Here is a 19,840-nt window from a genome sequence, read left to right on the forward strand (position 1 = left end):
CTGTGTAACCTAAATATTGTCAATAAAGATGCTAACACCTTTGTAAGAGCCAGACTTACAGAGTTCTAAGAAGCAATGATAAGATTTCTAATGCAAAAGAAGAGTTTTCCAAATCAAGGGAGTGGCCATTATTAATGGAAGCTAGTAATTCTTAATGTTCTATTATTAGCTTATTACTGGGTTGTATCTTTAAATCTTCTAGTAGCAATTTATTTCTCATGTCTTCTCCTGAAAGTTTAACCAAACTAATAATTTCTGTATGTTAAGATTTCTGTATTAAGAATCCTCTCTCTGTCTTTCTCTCCTGAAGTTTGTGGTTCTGACTGTGTGTTTGAAGGCTGGCTTAGAGACCTCATATTGGACTTTGGTAAGCAAATGTCTTTACCATATTCTCAAATGTTCTGTGAAATATGATGGATGAATAATTGTATTGTTTTCTTCTTACTTGTTATATTGAACCCTTTAAGAGTTTGTCAGTAGCAAACTGGTTACTGTGTGGAAGGACAGAATATCCACATATAAAAAATAATGCTCAATATTGAAAATTACGACAGATGTAATACTTAAACTAGAAAAATCAAATTGCTCTGGACTTACTGTAACTGAATTTAAATTGGCTTAAAATGCAGTAATATTGCTGCTGATAGTATCATTTCCCTTTAAGAAGTAGCTAAGTGAAGTAGTAGGGTTAAATTAATACAAGGCCTGGAAATTTAATCCAATATATCAAAATAGCATTGTAAACACTAGGTAGCAAAGATCTTATTTTATGTTATAATGCATCTGTGATAACTGTTCTTTTTTGGTTTGTTTTAACAGTTCAGCCATATAGCAATCTGGGGAAGCATTGCACTTTGGGTAGTGTTTTTTGGAATCTACTCTTCTTTGTGGCCAGTCATTCCTATGGCACCAGATATGTCAGGAGAGGTAAAAATATATTTTAACTAACATCCAGATGTGTGAAAAAATATTGTTTCAGTCTGTACTAGAGACCTAATCTTTACTGGATCCTTCTGCTAACTAGAGGTGCATATGTCATTCTGTCTTTTATACCTTCAATATGGCAGCCATGTTTATTTAAAATATAATAAATTTTTACCCGTGACAAAATGGAGCTCAGCTAACAGGCTGTGAGTATATGGTCTAGTGAGAAAGAATAGACAGGTAAGCTGCTTTGCAGTTCTTAGGTAAGCTTTAATTTTCTGAAGTCTCACCAAATGTAGTTCTCAGAATTACAGTGCATATTTTTCTGGAGCATTTTTTTATAATGAAGTAACCAGTAGTAGTCTGGTTAAGGCTGTTTTTAATCTTGAATTTTACACATTTTCCGAGTACTTTGGTAAAATGCCTCAAAAAAAATTTGAGGTGCCATAACATTGCGTGAACTGCTTGTCATGCAGACTTCCTTTTCAATCAATGTGCTGCTTGGAATGCATTATTGTAATGTGTCTTTAACCTTTTGACAGTAATTAGTGGTTTCTCATTCATTTTTAATTGCATTTGTATAAACCTGATCTGAATATTCCAGATTGGATTGAATCTGTAAAAGATGCTTATTTGCTGCCTTATCTGATTTAATTGGAACTGCAGTCCCAAATTCTCAATACCATTCAGTTCCAGAAACATCTGAAGTGTTAATTTCCCAGACACTAATGTCTGCTTCTGGGCATGACCAGTACCTCCTGAGCTGAGAAGTGTGATGTGCATTCTCAGTGGGAATCAAAAACTGAGAATACTTCCTTGTGTCTGAAAGATATTCTTCTAATGGTTCTCAAAGTATATCAACTAAATCAAGCCTTACACCAGTAAAAGAGTGAGTCCCTTTAGCTCCACCACCACTGTGATATAATTCAGCAATTTAAAAATTTATGTAGGATGTGGGAAATGTAGGTGCATATCTCTCCCTCTCTTGAAAGTAATTAAGACTCATAAATCCAACAACTATTTAAACAGTTAAAGGAAAAAATAGTACATAGTCATTTCTGTAACTACTACATTTTAATGGAAAGCACAAGGTGTTACCTTAAATACATGGACACCTAAGGAAAATAATTTGAAATTACACAATTTCTAGCTGGTTTTCCTTTGTATCATAATGTATATCTTATCTGTGTATATATGTAGATCTTGTACATTACCACATTGCCTCCACTACTCAAAACTAAATCTTTATATTATTTTAAATTAAAGTAATTGAAACGATGGTACTTCAGTATTTTTCTTTATATATGCTGTATTTTATAGAAGAAATTATGTTTTTGAAGTTTGGTGGTTTTAGAGATTTTGTAAAAACTTTATAGCTTTTAAGACAGCAGAACTTTCATGGTGATAAGCACAGTGGAAACGAAATGGTGTGTTATACCTGGTGTGACATAAGAGTGGATACTTCACTATTGAAATAACAATGTTATAGTTAGTACATTTTCAGACCCTGAAGTTACTGTGAAAACACCTGTTTTTGAGGGAGTGTAATTCCTGTGATCTTCTAGAAACAGTTCTTCGTTAAAGAGATCTAGCTGGCAACAAAAATAATGCTCTCAGGGTTTGAATTCAACATTGTGCCAAAGTAGTCTGACTTATGAACCTAAAATCATTTATTTGTTGTGATAAAACTTTATCTGTACTTGAAATGGGTAATCTTATTTTGTTCCTATGTTTGCTTATGCATGTATGTGTATATAGCAGTTTTGATGTGCATGAAGTTGTTCGAAGGGGGGTGTTGTTGACTGAGGTTGGTTTTGTTTTCTTTCTAGGAATTTATTTCAATGTCTGTGATGTCAGAATAAAGTCTCCTAAAAGTATCATAGGCCATTAAAGCTTATGTTCAAAACTCTGGTCCAGCTTTTTGCGCTGCACTGTGTGGCTAAAAGTCCTGTTGATGCATACTGCAGCTCAGACTGCAAGCAGGATTTTTGTGAGCTTTCCTGGAAGCCCCTCTACTGACTGAGTGGTCTCTGGCAGGACAGAATTCACTACGTTTCTCTGTAGCAAATCAGGCCTTGCAAAAGTATTGAAACTAAAAGATTCAGGGATTTATCTGTGCAAGGGATCGTGATGTGACAGAAACAAATCTATATAAGCAACTCTGCTTGCATATGCAAATACTACTTGCCTGATTTCTTCAAATGTCAGACTTGCAAAATTCATCAACTATACTTGGCAAAAGTCAGTCTGTCAAAAGCTGATGTCTGCTTCTTAGCTTTTTGTCCATTTTAGCTGGTATGATCTGAGAAATTATGCTGAAGGAGACTTTCATGCATTTTTTTTCCAAATGTGTTCATTAAAAATTCCCCTTTTAAATAAACTTCAGATTTATAAGAATATATATAGTTATAGGCTATATAACTATAGTCCTTTGAAAGTTTATAGGTATTCTTTTTCTTCTTCTTAGAGCTGGTAACAATTCTGTCTTAGTAGGTTTATAGTCTTTTCAGTCTGTATTCTTGACATAATATTCATCCAGCAATTAAGTTCCAGCTAGATGGTATCTTCTGCAAACATATTTTTCATGTCTTCTTTGAGATAGAAAATGAAACATTAATGAAACATTCTGGTAAGGATTCAGTCTTCCTTCATATTCATATCATGAAAATAGTAAGATTCTTCCTGCTTATTCCTGGTTCTATTCCAAGAAGATAAAATTCTAGTGCTCTTGAAGGGGACAGAAAAATATGGAGGTGATGGAAAACTCATTCACTGGATGCAGAGGAAGGTTTTAACCTAAATATTTTGAAACTAATTTTTTTTTTATCCATTCCTATAAAATATTCAACTCCGATAAATATATTTCAATGGAGAACACAGCAAGGTAATGACTCAAGAAAAAACTGAGTTGTAATAGGAGAAAAGTCAGTTCATGCTGCTAATACTCTTATATTTAAGCACTAATGTGGCCCAAAGTTAAAGCATAAGAGTTGTTGGTTTGTGTTCATCTTTTACTATCCAAGCATCATTCAGTCACTTACTGAACAAAGAAACAAATATATCACATATTTTTGCATGTTCTTCTGACTTTTTACACTAATTGTTTCCATCATTTTGTGTGTTTTTCCAATTATACAGAAGATAATTAAAGTTGGCTTTTACATATAGGTTGCTCTATGTTGGCATCACAGAAGAAAAGATGGTAGAATGCCATGCTCTAAAAGAAAATAGCGAAATGAAAAATTATGACAGTTCCAGCATTTTTCTCTGTTGTCCAGGCCACTATACCCCTTTCCTTGACATGATCCTCATAGTGTAATCAAGTGTATTTTTCTGTCTCTCTCTTCTGCTCAGAGTTTTCCTGGAAGAAAAACACACAGGGCCCCCCCTTGATCCAAAATGTCCAGTTCATCTATCATGCTGAGACAATTCTGGCATCAAGACCTTTGTTTTCTGGTTTTTCAAGACTGGTAGATCTGCACTAGGCCAACTCGTACACCTATACAGGGCTATTTCTCAGAGTGGTACAGCAGTCCTGCATCCTACAGGTAGTGATAACTTGTTGCCAAACAGGTAGTGCACCAGAAGAGTTGCAATTTGAATTTTGACTCACATAAGTAAGGTATCCTGGCACAAGTGTTCTCCTGATATGAATAACTAGTAATTCTGTATCTGGTTATCTGTTAGAGATTGATAGTAGGTCTGGGTTAGAGTGGCTTTCCATATTAAAATTCTGAAACCAGTTATATCATTCTAACCTTAAAAGAGTTTCTATTCCAGTTGTGGGGTTTTTTTCTTAAAGAAATGAAGTTCCAAGTGAAGAAAGCTTCATTCATTTCCACTGATTGATGATGTTCAGATGAAAACTGTCAGTTCACCATTGTCTTTTGGCAGACACAGGCTAGAAGGAAAATGGATGAAAACTACAAGAGAAGCAATGGGCTTTATGAAGCTGAAGAAAGTAGAAAAATTTGCCATAAAAATGGAGGATATGTAATAAAAAGGGGTAGTAATCTAAGTAATTAATTATGTAGTATAGTATATGTAGCTAGTTCAGGTACTGTAGCATGTTTTTATATTTGTGTAGTCCTTTTGCAATAATTAGTTTAACTAATGAAATTTCTGTAACTTACCTCACCTAATAAGAGCCTCTATTCATGTGTCAGTAGGCTGTAAAGCTGCAAGAACCCTCCATTAGTGCTTCCATCCTTGCAGTTAATGGGTCTACTTTTCCTTTAAGTCTTCTTAAAAAACACAGACTAATTTTTAAATTATAAAAATAGATACATTTCTAAACGAATATGATTGTCTCTTTCTTGAAAATATCTGGTTGTGGTCTGAGTTGCAAAGCTGTAATTGAGGACGGGTGAAAAACAAATCAATCTGCTGTATATTTCACACTAGTAATGCTCCTTGTTACTGTTTTGTGCTCTGAATTGTTAGGCCTCTTTTTTTTACAACTATGTGATTAATAAGATAGCTTAGAATTACTTGAATAAGAAGTATGACATGGATACTAAAGCAAAAGTTCAGTATCCACAGAAATTTTTAATTTATTATCGCACTGTAGACAATGCACTGTAAAGTTCTCCAGAGCACCATCTGTTTCTGCTCTGTCTGACCCAGGGGATTTATAAAACTACTAGCGGAAATTGGAGTTAAGGTAGAAGCATGTATTTTACAGAATTTAAGATCATTTGATTGAGGTTTTCAGAAGTCTTGTGAAAAATAGTCATATTTCTTTTGGGAAGATTTAGCTGCACTGTGTAGAAAAGGTGTATTAGAATATACTGTATTGACAGCACTGGTTTCTTAAACATTGCTTCTCTCTATATTATGCCAAGTATCCTGCTTATATGAAATCATGCTTATTAAAATGTTAGATATGCATCCTTTAATGCCTTTATTACACTGGGTTTTTTTACACAAAAAACACCAAATAATTTTTTTGAAAATGTACATACTTTGGTATCTAATGAAAAGGTCTTCTCTAGTAAGATGTTTGTCTAAAGTTTGATCCAAAAGTGGAAATTGGTTTTAGTCTAATGTAGAGCAAAGTCTACAAAGCAAAGTATTTAGGATAGAACACAGTCATAGAACAGTTGAACAGGTCTCTGGAGGTCATCTGGTCTAATGCTTCCAACACTGCACCGAGTTGCCCAGGACTGTGTCCAGACAGCTTTTGAGTGTTACCAAGGATGGAGACCCTACAACATTTCTGAGCAACCTGTGTCCCTGTTCAGTCACCCTCACAGTAAGAAAGGTTCTCTTGATGTTCAGATTCAAGTTTTACTATGTGCTCCTTGCCTCTTGTGCTGTGACAGGGCTGGAAACAGCCTGGCTCTGTCTTTGCACCCTCCGCTCAGAGTGAGAGATCCCCCTAAGCCTTCTCTTAGGCTATAGTCCCAGCTATCTCAGGTTTCTCTCCTGTATGAGAGACTCTTCAGGACATTAGACTAATTTCAGTATGTCTGTGTTTCTTGTACTGGGGAGCCCAGAACTGGAGACTTTCCTAGATGTAACCTCATCAGTGCTGAGTAGAGGGGACCTGCCTTCCCCTCTGCTGGCAATATTTTGTCTAATGAAGCCAAAAGATACCATTCACTTCCTTTGTCACAAGGGCCCATCGCTGGCTCATTTTCAACTTGGTGTCCATTGGGACCAAGTCCTTTTCTGCCAAGCTGCTTTCCAGCTGGGTGGCCCCCAGGATATATTGCTGCCTGGGGTTGTTCCTTCCCATGTGCAGGATTTTGCATTCCTCCTTGTTCAAGTGCATGAGACTCCTGTCAGCCCATTTCTTCAGCCCTTTGAGGTTTCTCTGGATGGCAACACTATCTTCTACTGCATTTGCCACTTCTCTCCCCATTTTGTGTCATTAGCAAACTTCCTGAGAGTATGCTTTTCCTCTCATCCAGATCTTTAATGAAGATGTTAAATGAAACTGGACCCAGTATTGACCCCTGGGGTACACTTTCAGTTACTGGCCCCCAGCCAGCCTGACACTGATCACCAGCTGCCATTTAGCCCATTTTCAGTGTATCTCGCAGTCCTTCATCCAGCCCATACATCAACAGCTTCTCTGTGAGGATCTTAGAGCTTTTTAACCCTGCTGTGTTGTCCCTCCAGCTGTAAAAGGTGCTGTTAATGGATACTTGTCTCTGGCACTTTCAAAAAACAGCTGAATATTTTTAATAACTTCTGCAGAATACAGCATAAAAAAAAAGTTTAAGTGGGTGTATATTTAAGAAAAATTGCTGTGGTGCTTTTCCTCAGTGTTAGCAGGGAGAGTTATAAATAATGCTTCTAAAATTTGGGAAGTAATGATTTCTCTAAATTCCTCCAAAAAGAGAATTACTGTGCCATGCTTTTAAGGGAACATGGCAGATAACTGAGTTGGCAATAGGTATTTCAAAAAATAGCTTTGAGCTCTGCATGGTAAGCAAATACCAAAGTCTATCAATTCTCACTTCACTATTACAAAACTTATGGAATATGGTCATTCTTCAATAGTATCTAGGGTAGTGGGGGTTTTTGTTTTGTTTTTGTTTGTTGGTTTGGTTTGGTTTTTTGCTGTTGCACTGCTTTTTAACCAGTCTGGATTAAAATATTATCCAAAATCTGTGTCTCCATTTCATGGTGTACTAAATTTTCAAGAACATTGAAATAATTCAACAATAAAAGCTAGGCTTTTCCTTCATAGTCCAAAATATTTCTCAAGTCCATCCTCAGCAGAAGGCCCCTGTAGGCATAATCCTACAGTTTCAGCACATTTTCATCCCCCTTCCAAGTTTTCCCAGCTTGTCTTTTAAGACCTTGAGTCTTTACAAAACAAAAATCAGTAATCTGTATGTCTTCCTTTCTATACCTATGTGAACATCTTGTTTAGGGAAAAAAAGTTTCAGTGTACATTTGTGGGAATATTATTACTTTTTTAAAAAAGTGATTTATTGATGATTTTTTTTAAGTTAATAAGATTTCATCACATATCCATTTAAGTCATCTGTCCTCACCTGAGGGCCTAAAATTATGTTACCATTCTGATATTAACATATTTTAACTGTTTAATAATTTATATTTAAAGTCTGCTTTTTGTCTTTCACTTCAGGAATCAAAGGTATTTTGTCTAAGGGGTTTTTATTTTTCCATTTAATTCCCAATAGGTACCTTCCATTTTTACTCCTCAAACCTCCATGTTTAATTGTACCTGGTCTAGTAGCAGACATTTATTCATGATCCAGAATCTGCTATTCCCAGTTAAGCTTCAAAGATCCTTCTCCATATTCAGTAGTTACATTCTCATTCTCTCAAACAGGAACAGCAGAGCTGATCTTTGAACTGCCAAATTTATCTTCTCTGCTTCCAGTGGTCTGTCTTGGTTAATATACCTAATAACCAGAGATCCTAATAGAGAGGAACTTAATTCTTGGTAATTCTAAGTAGCACAGTTCATAATTAAAAGGAGCTAAAAGATGTTGTTTAAATTCTACATAGCAAAGACTAGAAGCAATACACAAACTTTCTTGTAGGAGCTTCATTGCACTGGAAGTTAATGCAGATCTGTTTTAGTACTACAACAGTAAGTACTTTGGCATATATGAGGCAAACACATGCACATAACTACTACTAATGAAGTTTTTTCAGTAGGTTGAAAAGATAAACTTTTGCTGGTTTGTTGCTGTTTTGATATTTTATAGCTTTGTAGTTTATAGGAAGGAGATGTGTACCTAGATGATACTTGAAATAGATAAACTGAAAAGGGTAAGCTTTTCTGCAGCAAGAATTTTACCACTGTTTTTGTCTTTCTCTTCTTATTTTTAAAGGCTTTTTAAAATCTGAGCCAGCTGTTTTGGCAGATCATTTCATAATGAGGAAAAAGCAAATATTCTCTGTTCATTCTGACATGTAATTTCCTAGCACTACATCTTCAGCAGTGGTTTAAAAATGTTTTGCAGCCAGGATTTCTATCTGCCACTAAATCATGAAAAGGAGTATTTCTCAGCAATTTTTTCTTTTTTGAAAAATGAGAAGCTATATAAAAATCTAAACTTTAAAAAAATGTTAATTTATCTTAGAAAGTCTTAATATTCAGCATGAACTACACATACAGCAAATTATTTATCTTCCCTGCAGGATTTGTAAGTCCTACAATAAACTGGGCTTCCCAGCTCTCATTTTGGATTACTTCTGAATTCCCCTGGGAGCCACTTTTGTGGCAGATTCCATTTGGTTTCACAAGGCCTAAAGGGGGAAGACTTGGCATGGACCACAAATCTCTCACATTAGGAACAATTTGTAAACCACAAACAGAGGCAGCCAGAGTCCGTCCCCAGAACAGGCTGCTCCTGTTAGTGCCATTGTCTGAAAGGGATTGGTTTGCCATTTCCCAGATGACCTGCCTATGTGTAGAGAGATGTGAAAAGTTAGAGACAAAAATGTTTTCTACAGAGTGAGGGGGGAGCTTTCTTGTACAGAAAGGAAGGAAATACCTCTGTGGGATTTTATTTTTTCCCCTCTTCATCCAAAAAATACAAAGAGGGCCTCTGTCTTTAATGCGAATGTCGGCTTTAAATCTTTTAGGTTTGGATTAACTCTGTAAAAGAAAAAAAATCTGACAGGCTTTCAAATATGACGCAGAAAAACTTTTTTTTTTTACCTCAATTCATGTTGTTCATTTGTAAAGCCAAAGGCTGGATGGAGTGAATAGTAGGCGCCAGTTGTTCCTACATTCATAGTTAGCATTACAATGGTCAGAATTAACATCCTAAGACCTACATTATCACTTTTGCTGTTTCACCAGCAAACATTTAATACCGGGTGGCTAACACAAGGACAGCTCTTTGCTATGCTCTTAAAAAATAAAAAAAAATGTTGTTAATAATAGGAAGTAATAATCGTAATTAGTTCAAAATGTATTTTTATGCTTTTTTCTTGTTTTTAAGGCAACTGTCTATCTAATTGCTAGTTAATTATAAAATGACTTGCAAAATGCATTTATGATAGACATTTCCCATTAGCTCCTGTTCTAGAAAATGAGTATTTCATCAAATATGTCAAAAGTCAGGTTTTGCTTTTAAAGTGACTGCTAATACATTTTTTTCTCTAATACATTTCCTCGTGATAGAAAATTTTCTCCCTTTTTCCCCTTTTGAAAATATGAATTGTTTTATTTTGAACCTGCTACTGCTCAGTGTTTACACCTTTGCTGGCAATGTTGGCAGAAGTAGTTAGTAGAATCTCAGGGTGATATCTATGTCCTTTTTACATAGCCATGGGAAGGTTACCACATTTTTAAAGTACATTCTAATGCTTTCCAAAGAATCAATGTCATTAGGAATTTGGATACAAAAACAAGGTAAATTGAACTTTTTGTTTATATGGGTTTTTTCTGAAAATAATTCACTTCTATTTTCATATATCAACATTTTTGAGTATAATTCTTAAATGTTCATGTATGCATGTTGAGAAAATAGACTTCAGCTACTGCAACCTACCTATTTGTCTGCTAATTAAAACTAGTAAAATTTCGGCTTATTTATTTTACATACTGAGACTTAACCTGTGAAAGAAATCAGTCTCCAAGTAATGAAACAAAGGATTTGAAACTACACTATACTACTGTTGTGTAGTGATGTTACTTTCAGCCTCTCTACAATCAAATTACATTATAAAAGCATTTCTAATACTGACTGCAATTCAAACCTGTAGTAACATGCTGCAGTAAGTATTTATCATACTCTTTGCATCCAGAATATTATTAATGTAGGCATTTGAGCATGAATTACAAGGGTAAAGACATGTTTTTTTTCTTTGATGTCCATATATTGTGATGTTTGTTTTGGCCATTCAATATGTTTTAGTTTTTAGTATTTCTACAGACCAAGGTATGAACAGAAGAAATTCCTATGTATTACATATAGTGGTGTACAGAAAAAACAAATACACAGATAAAAACAATTATGTGGTTTTCAAATATTTCACCATGTGTTAGATCTTCATTTAACAATATGTTGCATATTTTAATAATTACATAAAGAGTTGTTTTCCTATTTCTCATTTTTAAGAAATCTGTTTCACAGGAGTCTGTGGCAGTGTGGGAACTGTGGTACAGCGAGTTCTGTGGGAGAAATCTTTGATCCAAGTTACATTGCAGGGTTATTGTAACAGTGTCCAGTATCCAAAGGAAGAGTCAGAAACTGTTATATTCTGTTGGAGTAACATAGTTTGCAAATTGAAAAACTATGCTCCTAATTTATGAGAAAGTTGGATAAGGGTGGATTTTTGATAAATCTGATTTTAATGGAAAAGCCTGTAATTAACACAGTGGTATAGAGCAGCATGGTGATTCCCCCATGCAAAGAGCTAAGCAGTGTATCTTTCTACCAGCTTCCTGACACAAAATAGTGCTTACTATTTACTGGATTTATGTTGCAGCTCAGGGGATTTTAGAAAGGAGTTCAAGTTCTATTTCACATTAGTCAGACCAGAATAATTCACTTAAATTTTCTTTTGATAGCCTCCAAAAACTACTTGCTATTTCTTTTTTTTTGCTAGTTCTTGTCATGACATCGCATTTTGTGCATTTTTCTCTTCAGGCAGCTATGATGTTCAGCTCTGGAGTGTTTTGGATGGGACTTCTGTGTATTCCTATGACAGCTTTACTTCTTGATATAGTATACAAAGTGTAAGTATGGAAATGCCAGTGTTTACAGAAGACAGTACTGACTTTTAAATGTGTGTTCTAATTACTAATATAATAAAAAACAAATTGAGATCAATTCTGAGGATTATACAGAATTCTTTTTTACCGTCTTTGTTTTTTAAAAACGTCATTGCAAGAATTATTACTATTTTAAATGTTCCAATAATTGTAGTGTTTTATTAATAAATACTTTTTGTTTCTAATTTGCAAGAACAGATTATAAAATACATTCTTTAGATTTGATTTTTTTTATATTTCTCCTTGTAAATCTTAGTTTTAAGTCGGGGGAAATGAATTTATAAATTGAATATTTATATAAGCATTAAAACTGTGTGTTGTTCTGCTTTCAAGAAGAGTAAGTCTGACAGTGTTTTGTATGTACTTACAGAGTAAAGAGAGCTACTTACAAGACACTGGTAGACGAAGTTCAGGAGTTGGAAGCAAAGTCTGAGGATCCTGGGGCAGTTGTGCATGGCAAGAGGTACAGTAAAAATCCGTAGAACATTGTCTTGAAAAACAAAGCTAAATATTTTAGCTTCATACATGTATAAAAGACAAAAGGTTTTTTTTGAAAATCCATATAAATGAAAAGCATCTGTGAAGGACCTTCAGGTCTACTGAGCCTCTGTTTTTTCATAGGCTTACATAGAGATTTTTACCAAAAGCTTTAACTGATGTGTTTCTTTGTAGCTGACTGGTTCTTGTGTATAGAACAAGCTTGAGGTGCAATTTTAATTCTGTGACTTTTTCCCGTGTTAACAATTAATTCACAAACAAAATGAGAAGAAAATGGGTTAGAACAAAAATAGTTTAAATCTGTGTCATTTTCTAGTATACCCGTAAACAGGGCCTAAGCACAAAAAAACAAAAATTAAATTTTATAAAAGCTGCTCAGTAGCATAAGAAAAAACAAAAAATGTGTCTAGTATTTTCTGAAATTGAATATAACAAATATAACAAGCTGGTTTTGTATTTAATTCCAGTCCAGAGCAAACTGATTTGATCAATCTATATGAAGTGAGTAAAATTTTTAACTTTAGACTCCACAAGAATTCCCTTGTTACATCCTCCTTCATGGACCAGAACAATAACTTGAAAAGGGAGAAGGTAAAACTTAACAATTGGACATTTTTCTACATGTAAACTCAGCATAAAGGTGTACACTCACTAAAATATTTCAGACTTTTTAACCCCAAGCTGAACTTGTAGCAAGCACTTGCTGAATGTATGAGATGACAAAATCCCCCTCTCCCCCCTAACAATTCATTAGTGCCATCTGGCTGAACTAGAGCTTTCTTTTCTTGTCTTCATTTTCATGAGTTTTGTGAAGTCTAAAAAAAGCCAAAACTGCTGATACTTGATTTTCCTGTTCTTTCTTTTATTTGGCCTGCCGTTCTTTCAGTATCTTCATGGCAAAAAGCATAGCCAAGAAGGCTTTTTTCCTACCAAGCTATGCACAGAAAGAGACCAGAAAAAACACAGCCACTTCTTTTACTATAGGTTCAATTTTCATAAAGTACCTTTTGTTCATAAAGATACTTTAGCAATCTTATTGTATCCCTCTTCCAGTTCAGTGGGATTCAGTTTACAAGGATTTACCAGGTTGAGATCAAGTTACATCAGATACCAAGGTGATAACCATCATTTTTAATGGGGCAGTATCCAGCTTGTATGAGCGCTTTCACAAGAATTTTTTGTCTCTAGTTGGGTTCATCTTTCCTTGTAACAAGGAACTGGGCTTCCAAGAGGCCTGGGAGCTCATTCTGCCACCCATGGAACACCTAGTCTAGTGTGGTGGGTTATAGAAGAGGACATACCTGCATGCAGTTTCCTGCAGCTGTAGAAGAATGAGTTGCAGAAAAGAAAGCATACATTAGTACTGGATGGTGCTAAAAGGGGAACACCTTGTGGGTATAGAAAAAAGTAAGGTAACCTACTTTTTTAATATCTCTTACTTGCATTCCCAAGACTTCTCTGTATTCCCAATTTGGCTACTTTAACTTCAGTTGTCTAGGTAGGATGCTTTTCCCTCATTCTACACACAGCAAGTCTTCCAAATCCCTTCTTATATAGGTAAGATGAACTTGGTGTTTTCACCACCGCTTTTGTGATTATCTTTTTATCCCACAGTTAAATAGTTATGAGTGCTCCATGACAGCTGTTTAGTTACCTGCCAGAATAGTTTTCTTAGGTCTATAGATTTCTTAGGTCTTCTTCTTCTCCACAGTTACTTTTAGACCAGTATCACTGAAGGATACAAGCATCCACCTTATATGCAAATCACTGGATGTTGCGCAACTCAATATCTCTCAAGATTTTATTCCCTCCATTATTTTTTTAATGTATTAAAATTCAGGTGATAGAGCCAAAACTTTACCTTTTATGGAGAAAGTATTCATTGTTAAAGAAATCATCTGATGAACTGACTTTCTTGCATCTACAAAAAGTTGATTCAACTTCTGTAAACATTTTTGAGTCTCCTAAATTGCAGATGCTCAGATTAATTAGTTACCAGTAGAGCGCAAGTAGATAAATGGGTGAGGAATGTGCTCTACATCTGTTTAAGATATGTATATGAGACTTTCTTATTCTAGTGTGTGTATATTTGTGGGAGTACCTTTTTCTCTTACAGCAGAAGAAGGGATTTGTTCTTATTAAATGCCAAAATAAAATAAGAATATATAAATCACTGCATGATTAAAAGGTAACTGGGAAATAGTGAAAATGATAACTCAGAAACTTTTCCTCTCTGTCCACTCCCACCTTAGCAATACTATAACACAAAATAGAAGTCTTAGCTTCCACAGATAACAGGTCAAGATCCTTGCATTGGATAGCTGCTGTAATCAGTGTGTATCTGAGTGTTTACTGAGAAGGGGGCCTACAAGAAAGCCAGGAGATTTTGTAAGGGCATGTAGTGATAGGACTGAAAGAGAGTAGGTTTAGTTTACATATTAGGAAGAAATTCTTTACTGTGAGGGTTACAGGAATTCATAATTTTTTTTTCTATAACTGTTTGTAATTACCTGTAAAGGTATGCATTTCATGTTCAAAAATAGTTAATATTCTGCTTGTCCATATAGGTACACATAATGAGCACAAGTATTTAGTTTCTGTGATCTAACATTGGTTAATTTTGAAACCATGTTTTCCTGGCTTCACATATAGATATTTAAATATGTTTTTGAATGGCAATAGGGTGGTTTATAAGGGAGAGCCCACAGTATTTCAAGTATAGAAAAGGAACAGAATTAAATACTTGAATAGCTGAAAGCACTTTTCTGAAGTGTATTTCCTATGTATTTTGTATTTTCTTTACCAGCAATCAGATCTGTGCAGTGGAAACTTCATTATACATTAAGACAGACATGTATGTATTTCATGTTCTTGTAAAAGTTTAAGGTAGTCTTTTCATTGCTTAGCATTTAAACAATTAAATGTTGTGAAATGAGAAGGAACATCAATAACACTTTTACACTGGACTTCTGGAGGGCAGATTTGGGCTCATTTAGGAGACTTATTCAGAGAGTTCCTTGGGAAGTAGCCCTTAGAAACAAAGGAGTCCAGGAAAGGTGGGCGTGCTTCAAAACAGAGATCTTGAGGGCACAGGAGCGGACTGTCCCTGTGTGCCCAAAGATGAGTTGACGAAGCAAACATCCAGCCTGGATGGGCAAAGAGGTTTTGAAGGAACTTAGGAATAAAAGGAGGATGTATCATCTCTGGAAGGAGGGTCGGGTCTTTTAGGAAGTATTTCAGGGGGTTGCTAGAGCATGTAGGAAAAAAAAATAGGGAGGCCAAAGCTCAGGTCAAACTTAATTTGTCAACTTTTGTAAAGGAGAATAAGAAATGTTTTTATAAGTATATTAGTTGCAAAAGGAATGGTAAGACCAACCTTTGTTCTCTATTGGATGAGGGAGTGAACTCAGGAACTGCAGATGAGGAGAAGGCAGAAGTGCTTAATGCCTTCTTTGCCTCAGTCTTTAGTGGGAAGACAGTTTGTCCTCAGGACAATTGTCCTCTTGGGTTGGTAGATGGTGTCAAGGAGCAGAATGGTCCACTGTTATCCAGGAGGAGGCTGTCAGAGAACTGCTGAGCCACTTGTGTGTTCATAAAATTATGGGTCAGATGGCATCCATCCTGGGGTGATGAGGGAACTGGCAGATCAGCTTGCAAAGCTGCTCTCCATCATTTACCAACAGTCCTGGATCACTGGTGAGGTTCCAGGAAGCTTGGAAGCTGGCCAATGTGACACCCATTCACAAAAAGGGTGGGAAGGAGGATCCTGGTAATTATAGGTCAGTTAGCCTGACCTCAGTACCCAGTAAGGTAATGGAACAGTTTATATTGAGTGTCATCACGCAGCACTTACAGGATGGCCAGGGTATCAGACCCAGCCAGCATGGGTTTAGGAGAGGTAGACTGTGTTTGACCAACCTGGTCTCCTTTTATGACCAGGAGACCTGGCTGGTGGATGCAGGAAAGGCTGTGGATGTTGTGTACCTGGACTTCAGCAAGGCCTTTGACACTGTCTCCCACAGCACACTCTGGAAAAGCTGCAGCCCACAGCTTGGACAGGAGCACCCTGTGCTGGGTTAGGAACTGGCTGGATGGCCGGGCCCAGAGAGTGGTGATGAAAAGTGCTGCATCCAGCTGGGGCCAGTCACCAGTGGTGTCCCTCAGGGGTCTGTGCTGGGGCCAGTTCTGTTCCATGTCTTTATTGATGACATGGGTGAGGGTGTTGAGTCTTTCTTTGTAAATTTGAAGATGACACTAAGCTGGGAGAGTGTGTCAATCTGTTGGAAGGTAGGAGGGCTCTGCAGAGAGACCTGGAACAGTTGGATGGATGGGTAGAGTCCAATAGGATCACATTTAATAAGTCCAAGTGCTGAGTCCTGCCACAATAACCCCCTGCAGCATTATAGGCTGGGGACAGTGTGGCTGGACAGTGCCCAGGCAGAAAGGGACCTGAGGTACTGGTGACAGCAGCTGAACATGAGCCAGCAGTGTGCCCTGGTGGCCAAGAAGGCCAAGGACATCCTGGCCTGTATCAGGAATAGTGTGTCCAGCAGGAGAAGGGAGGTCATCCTTCCCCTGTACTGGGCACTGGTGAGGCCACACCGTGAGTGCTGTGTCCAGTTCTGGCCCCTCAGTTTGGGGAGGAGACTGGGACACTTGAGTGCATCCAGAGGAGGCAACGAGGCTGGAGAGGAGCTTGGAACACAAACCCTGTGAGGAACGACTGAGGGAGCTGGGGGTGTTTAGCCTGGAGAAAAGGAGACTCAGAGGTGACCTTATCACTCTCTGCAACTCCCTGAAAGGTGGCTGAGGTCAGGTGGGGGTTGGTCTCTTTCTCCTGGCAGCACCTGATAGAAAGAGAGGATACAATCTTAACCTGCACCAAGGGAAATATAGGTTGATGTTAGGAAAAATAGTTTTACAGAAAAGGTGATAAAGTACTAGAATGGTCTGCCTGGGGACGTGGTGGAGTCACCATCCCTGGGTGTGTTTAAACAGAATGGATGTGGCACTCAGTGCCATGGTTTAGTTCAGGTGTCAGGGCATGAGTTGGACTCAAGGATCTTGAAGGTCTCTTCCAACCTAGTGATTCTGTGATTCAATCTGAACATTCCATTTGGGAATACAAGCAAGGAATTATGGTACCAAGAATGGTATAATAGGCATGCTAATGTTTTAAATAAAATGGTTTTTATTAGAAAATAACACCTGTCAGACATTTAATAGAAATTTTCTGATTTCAACTCGCATTAATAAGGATTTCACAGATGTGTTGCAAAGGAGATGCAACTGACAGCTGTAACTAAGTGTACCCATAGCCTTCCATCCTCCAATTTTACATTAAAATACTGATTTATTTATTCATTCTCTGTATTCTTGCAGTTTAGATTTCAGTCCCTAATTTTTTATTGATGTCACTTAAACAGTTTACAGCTCTGAACTAAAAAAGAAGGCTCCTACACAGCATAGAGGAGGAAGCAGGATGAAAAAAAATCCCCAGAGAGTTAGCTTAAGAAAGCATTGAGAGTAAAATGTGTTTCAGTACTTCAGCCTCTCCATTCTTGGTTCAGTTAGCAGATGCAAACTACCTTCCTGGAATTGGTACCTAGTTTTTGTTCTTACAAGGAAGTCTCATTCCATCTTTTCATTCAAAACATGGCCACAGAAGCAGTTTCTGCCTATCACCTTACCCTGTGGATTTCCCAGTTAGCATTCCTCTATGGATGTAGAAATAGTAGGTTTATTTTCATTTTCCAAGGAAGCTTTTCGAAGTCAAGCTTTCACCATATGCTTTAACTACCAGATTAGAGGGTAACAGAAAGATGAGATAAACCATTAGTCTCCCCCATCTCTAACAGTGGTTCAGCTTCATATGTAAGTATAGAGTCACTTAAGAAAGAAAGAACATTTCTAATTTAATGGCTTGAATGGTAATCTAGTAAGGAAAGCAGTCTAGTTCCCTTCCTTGCACCACTTAGTCTGGTTGATAGCCTGGGAAGGTAAGTCTGTTGAGCTAATTGACAATAATATTAAAAAGTAATTTGAGTAATCAAAACTTGGTAACATAAGGTGTGTGAAATCTGTTTTTCTTACTACATCATTGCACCAGAGACAACTTTGCTAATCTAGCAAAACTGTAGCAATATCAAATCACTATATACTCATATTAAACATAAGATACATCTCTTTTTTAATTGAACTAATTTTAGACCAGTTTACATTGAGAGGAGGCTGGAACTTTCAGCACTGGAAGTGTTTAAGTGATAGGTTGGTATTTCTTGAAACACAGGCTGTAATTCACAGTGAATATCAAATCAAGAGTACACTGAAGAGTTTATTTGGGTCCCTTGCACATATTTAATATTATATTAAAAGTGTCAGATTTTGCAGTTTTTCTGAGCTATGGCTCATCTACCTGGTATTTATTTAGTAACATATGGTCCTATTTGAGAGGATTTCAGCATAAGACAGAAAGAAAACCCATTACCTTTGCTACTCATTTCACTAAAGTTTGCAGCATTTGGCTGATGCTTGAGTCTCAATTTAAAAAATGTTTAGTGCTCCTGTTTTCCACTTGGGCTGAAATGGGGATACCTTGGGTCACACTAAAGGTACCCAAGTGTGTGCACACAACAACACAACAAACTCAGTAGTGCTGGGAAGAGAGATGGGCTGAAGTGGCCAACCTTAGCAGCAATAGTGGCTTGTTATTTGGGTATGATCTCCAGAAAAACACCTTCTATTGTTTCCTGGGGAAAGCTTCTTTCTAGAACACTTTTCATGGAAGTAATGTTTCTGTACACACAGTTGATGACCATGAACGTGGCTTTCCTTCCACTCACTTCCCATCCCTTTGGGGTACTGTGTTAAGAGAGGCTGGGAACACTTCCTGTGTAAGATAAAAGGACTAGTTCAGCCTGGCACTCACTATTCAAGCTGTGCTACATCAAAGAAGCTTCCCTTTACATTGTGTGTTTCTAAAGGAGTCACACTCAGAAGTTCACAATATTATTCATTTGTTTGTGTTGTCAGCACACAGCAGTGTTTCAAACCAATATTTTGCCTGTACTGTGACAAGGAATATCATTAGCAGGGGTCAGAACTTAATAATCTGTCCTCATACAAGCTTTTAATCATCATCTTAATAATTCATCAGGCACAATATAAAAAGAAAAAGGAGGGTGGACACTTCTCATTTAACAATTAATTCCCACTGAGCAGACTCAAACATAAAGGGATAGGGTAATTAGTAAGTAAATATTTTTCACATGTCTACTTTCTCTCTAGCTTAACTGAAAGAGCCCAACTACTGAAGAATGTTTTTAAGAAGAACCATGTGAACTTGTATCGCTCTGACTCCTTGCAACAAAACTTGCTTCGTAAGTGTTCACTGACAAAAGTTAATATCCATTAATAACAGCAGCAAAATTCTGCCTTTCACTGCCTTTATTTATAGTAAAAGTGCAGTATCCTAAACCCATTAGACCAAATTCTTTGCCTGTGGTTAAGTCGTCTTTCATTCCTAAGGTACTGTGCAGAGCTCTTTCTGCTGTTTCATAATGACAAAATTCTGTAAGAAATGGCACAGGATTTTACTTACTGTTGAAAAGAGGTTTATTCCCCTCTATTCACCTTTGTTAAGTTGCTTTTATTAAAGCTTAAAAAAATAAAAACTATCAAAACTTAATTTGTTTCTATTTC

The 19,840-nt window shown here is 36.7% G+C and overlaps 1 protein-coding gene across 3 annotated transcripts in view; it reads left to right on the top strand.

Moving 5' to 3' along the window:
* The window catches only part of ATP8A1 (ATPase phospholipid transporting 8A1), a 102,179-nt gene that overhangs the window by 77,875 nt on the left and 4,464 nt on the right, over window positions 1–19,840 (top strand). For all 3 annotated transcript variants that reach the window (XM_064418293.1, XM_064418292.1, XM_064418291.1), the window contains 5 exons: window positions 311–367; window positions 820–927; window positions 11,517–11,605; window positions 12,012–12,104; window positions 19,427–19,518. In XM_064418293.1, the coding sequence (XP_064274363.1) occupies window positions 311–367; window positions 820–927; window positions 11,517–11,605; window positions 12,012–12,104; window positions 19,427–19,518 (439 nt within the window). The remainder of the gene's footprint in view (window positions 1–310; window positions 368–819; window positions 928–11,516; window positions 11,606–12,011; window positions 12,105–19,426; window positions 19,519–19,840) is intronic.

Source organism: Passer domesticus, chromosome 4, assembly GCF_036417665.1.
Source record: "Passer domesticus isolate bPasDom1 chromosome 4, bPasDom1.hap1, whole genome shotgun sequence".
In the NCBI taxonomy this organism is placed as follows: Eukaryota; Metazoa; Chordata; class Aves; order Passeriformes; family Passeridae; genus Passer; species Passer domesticus.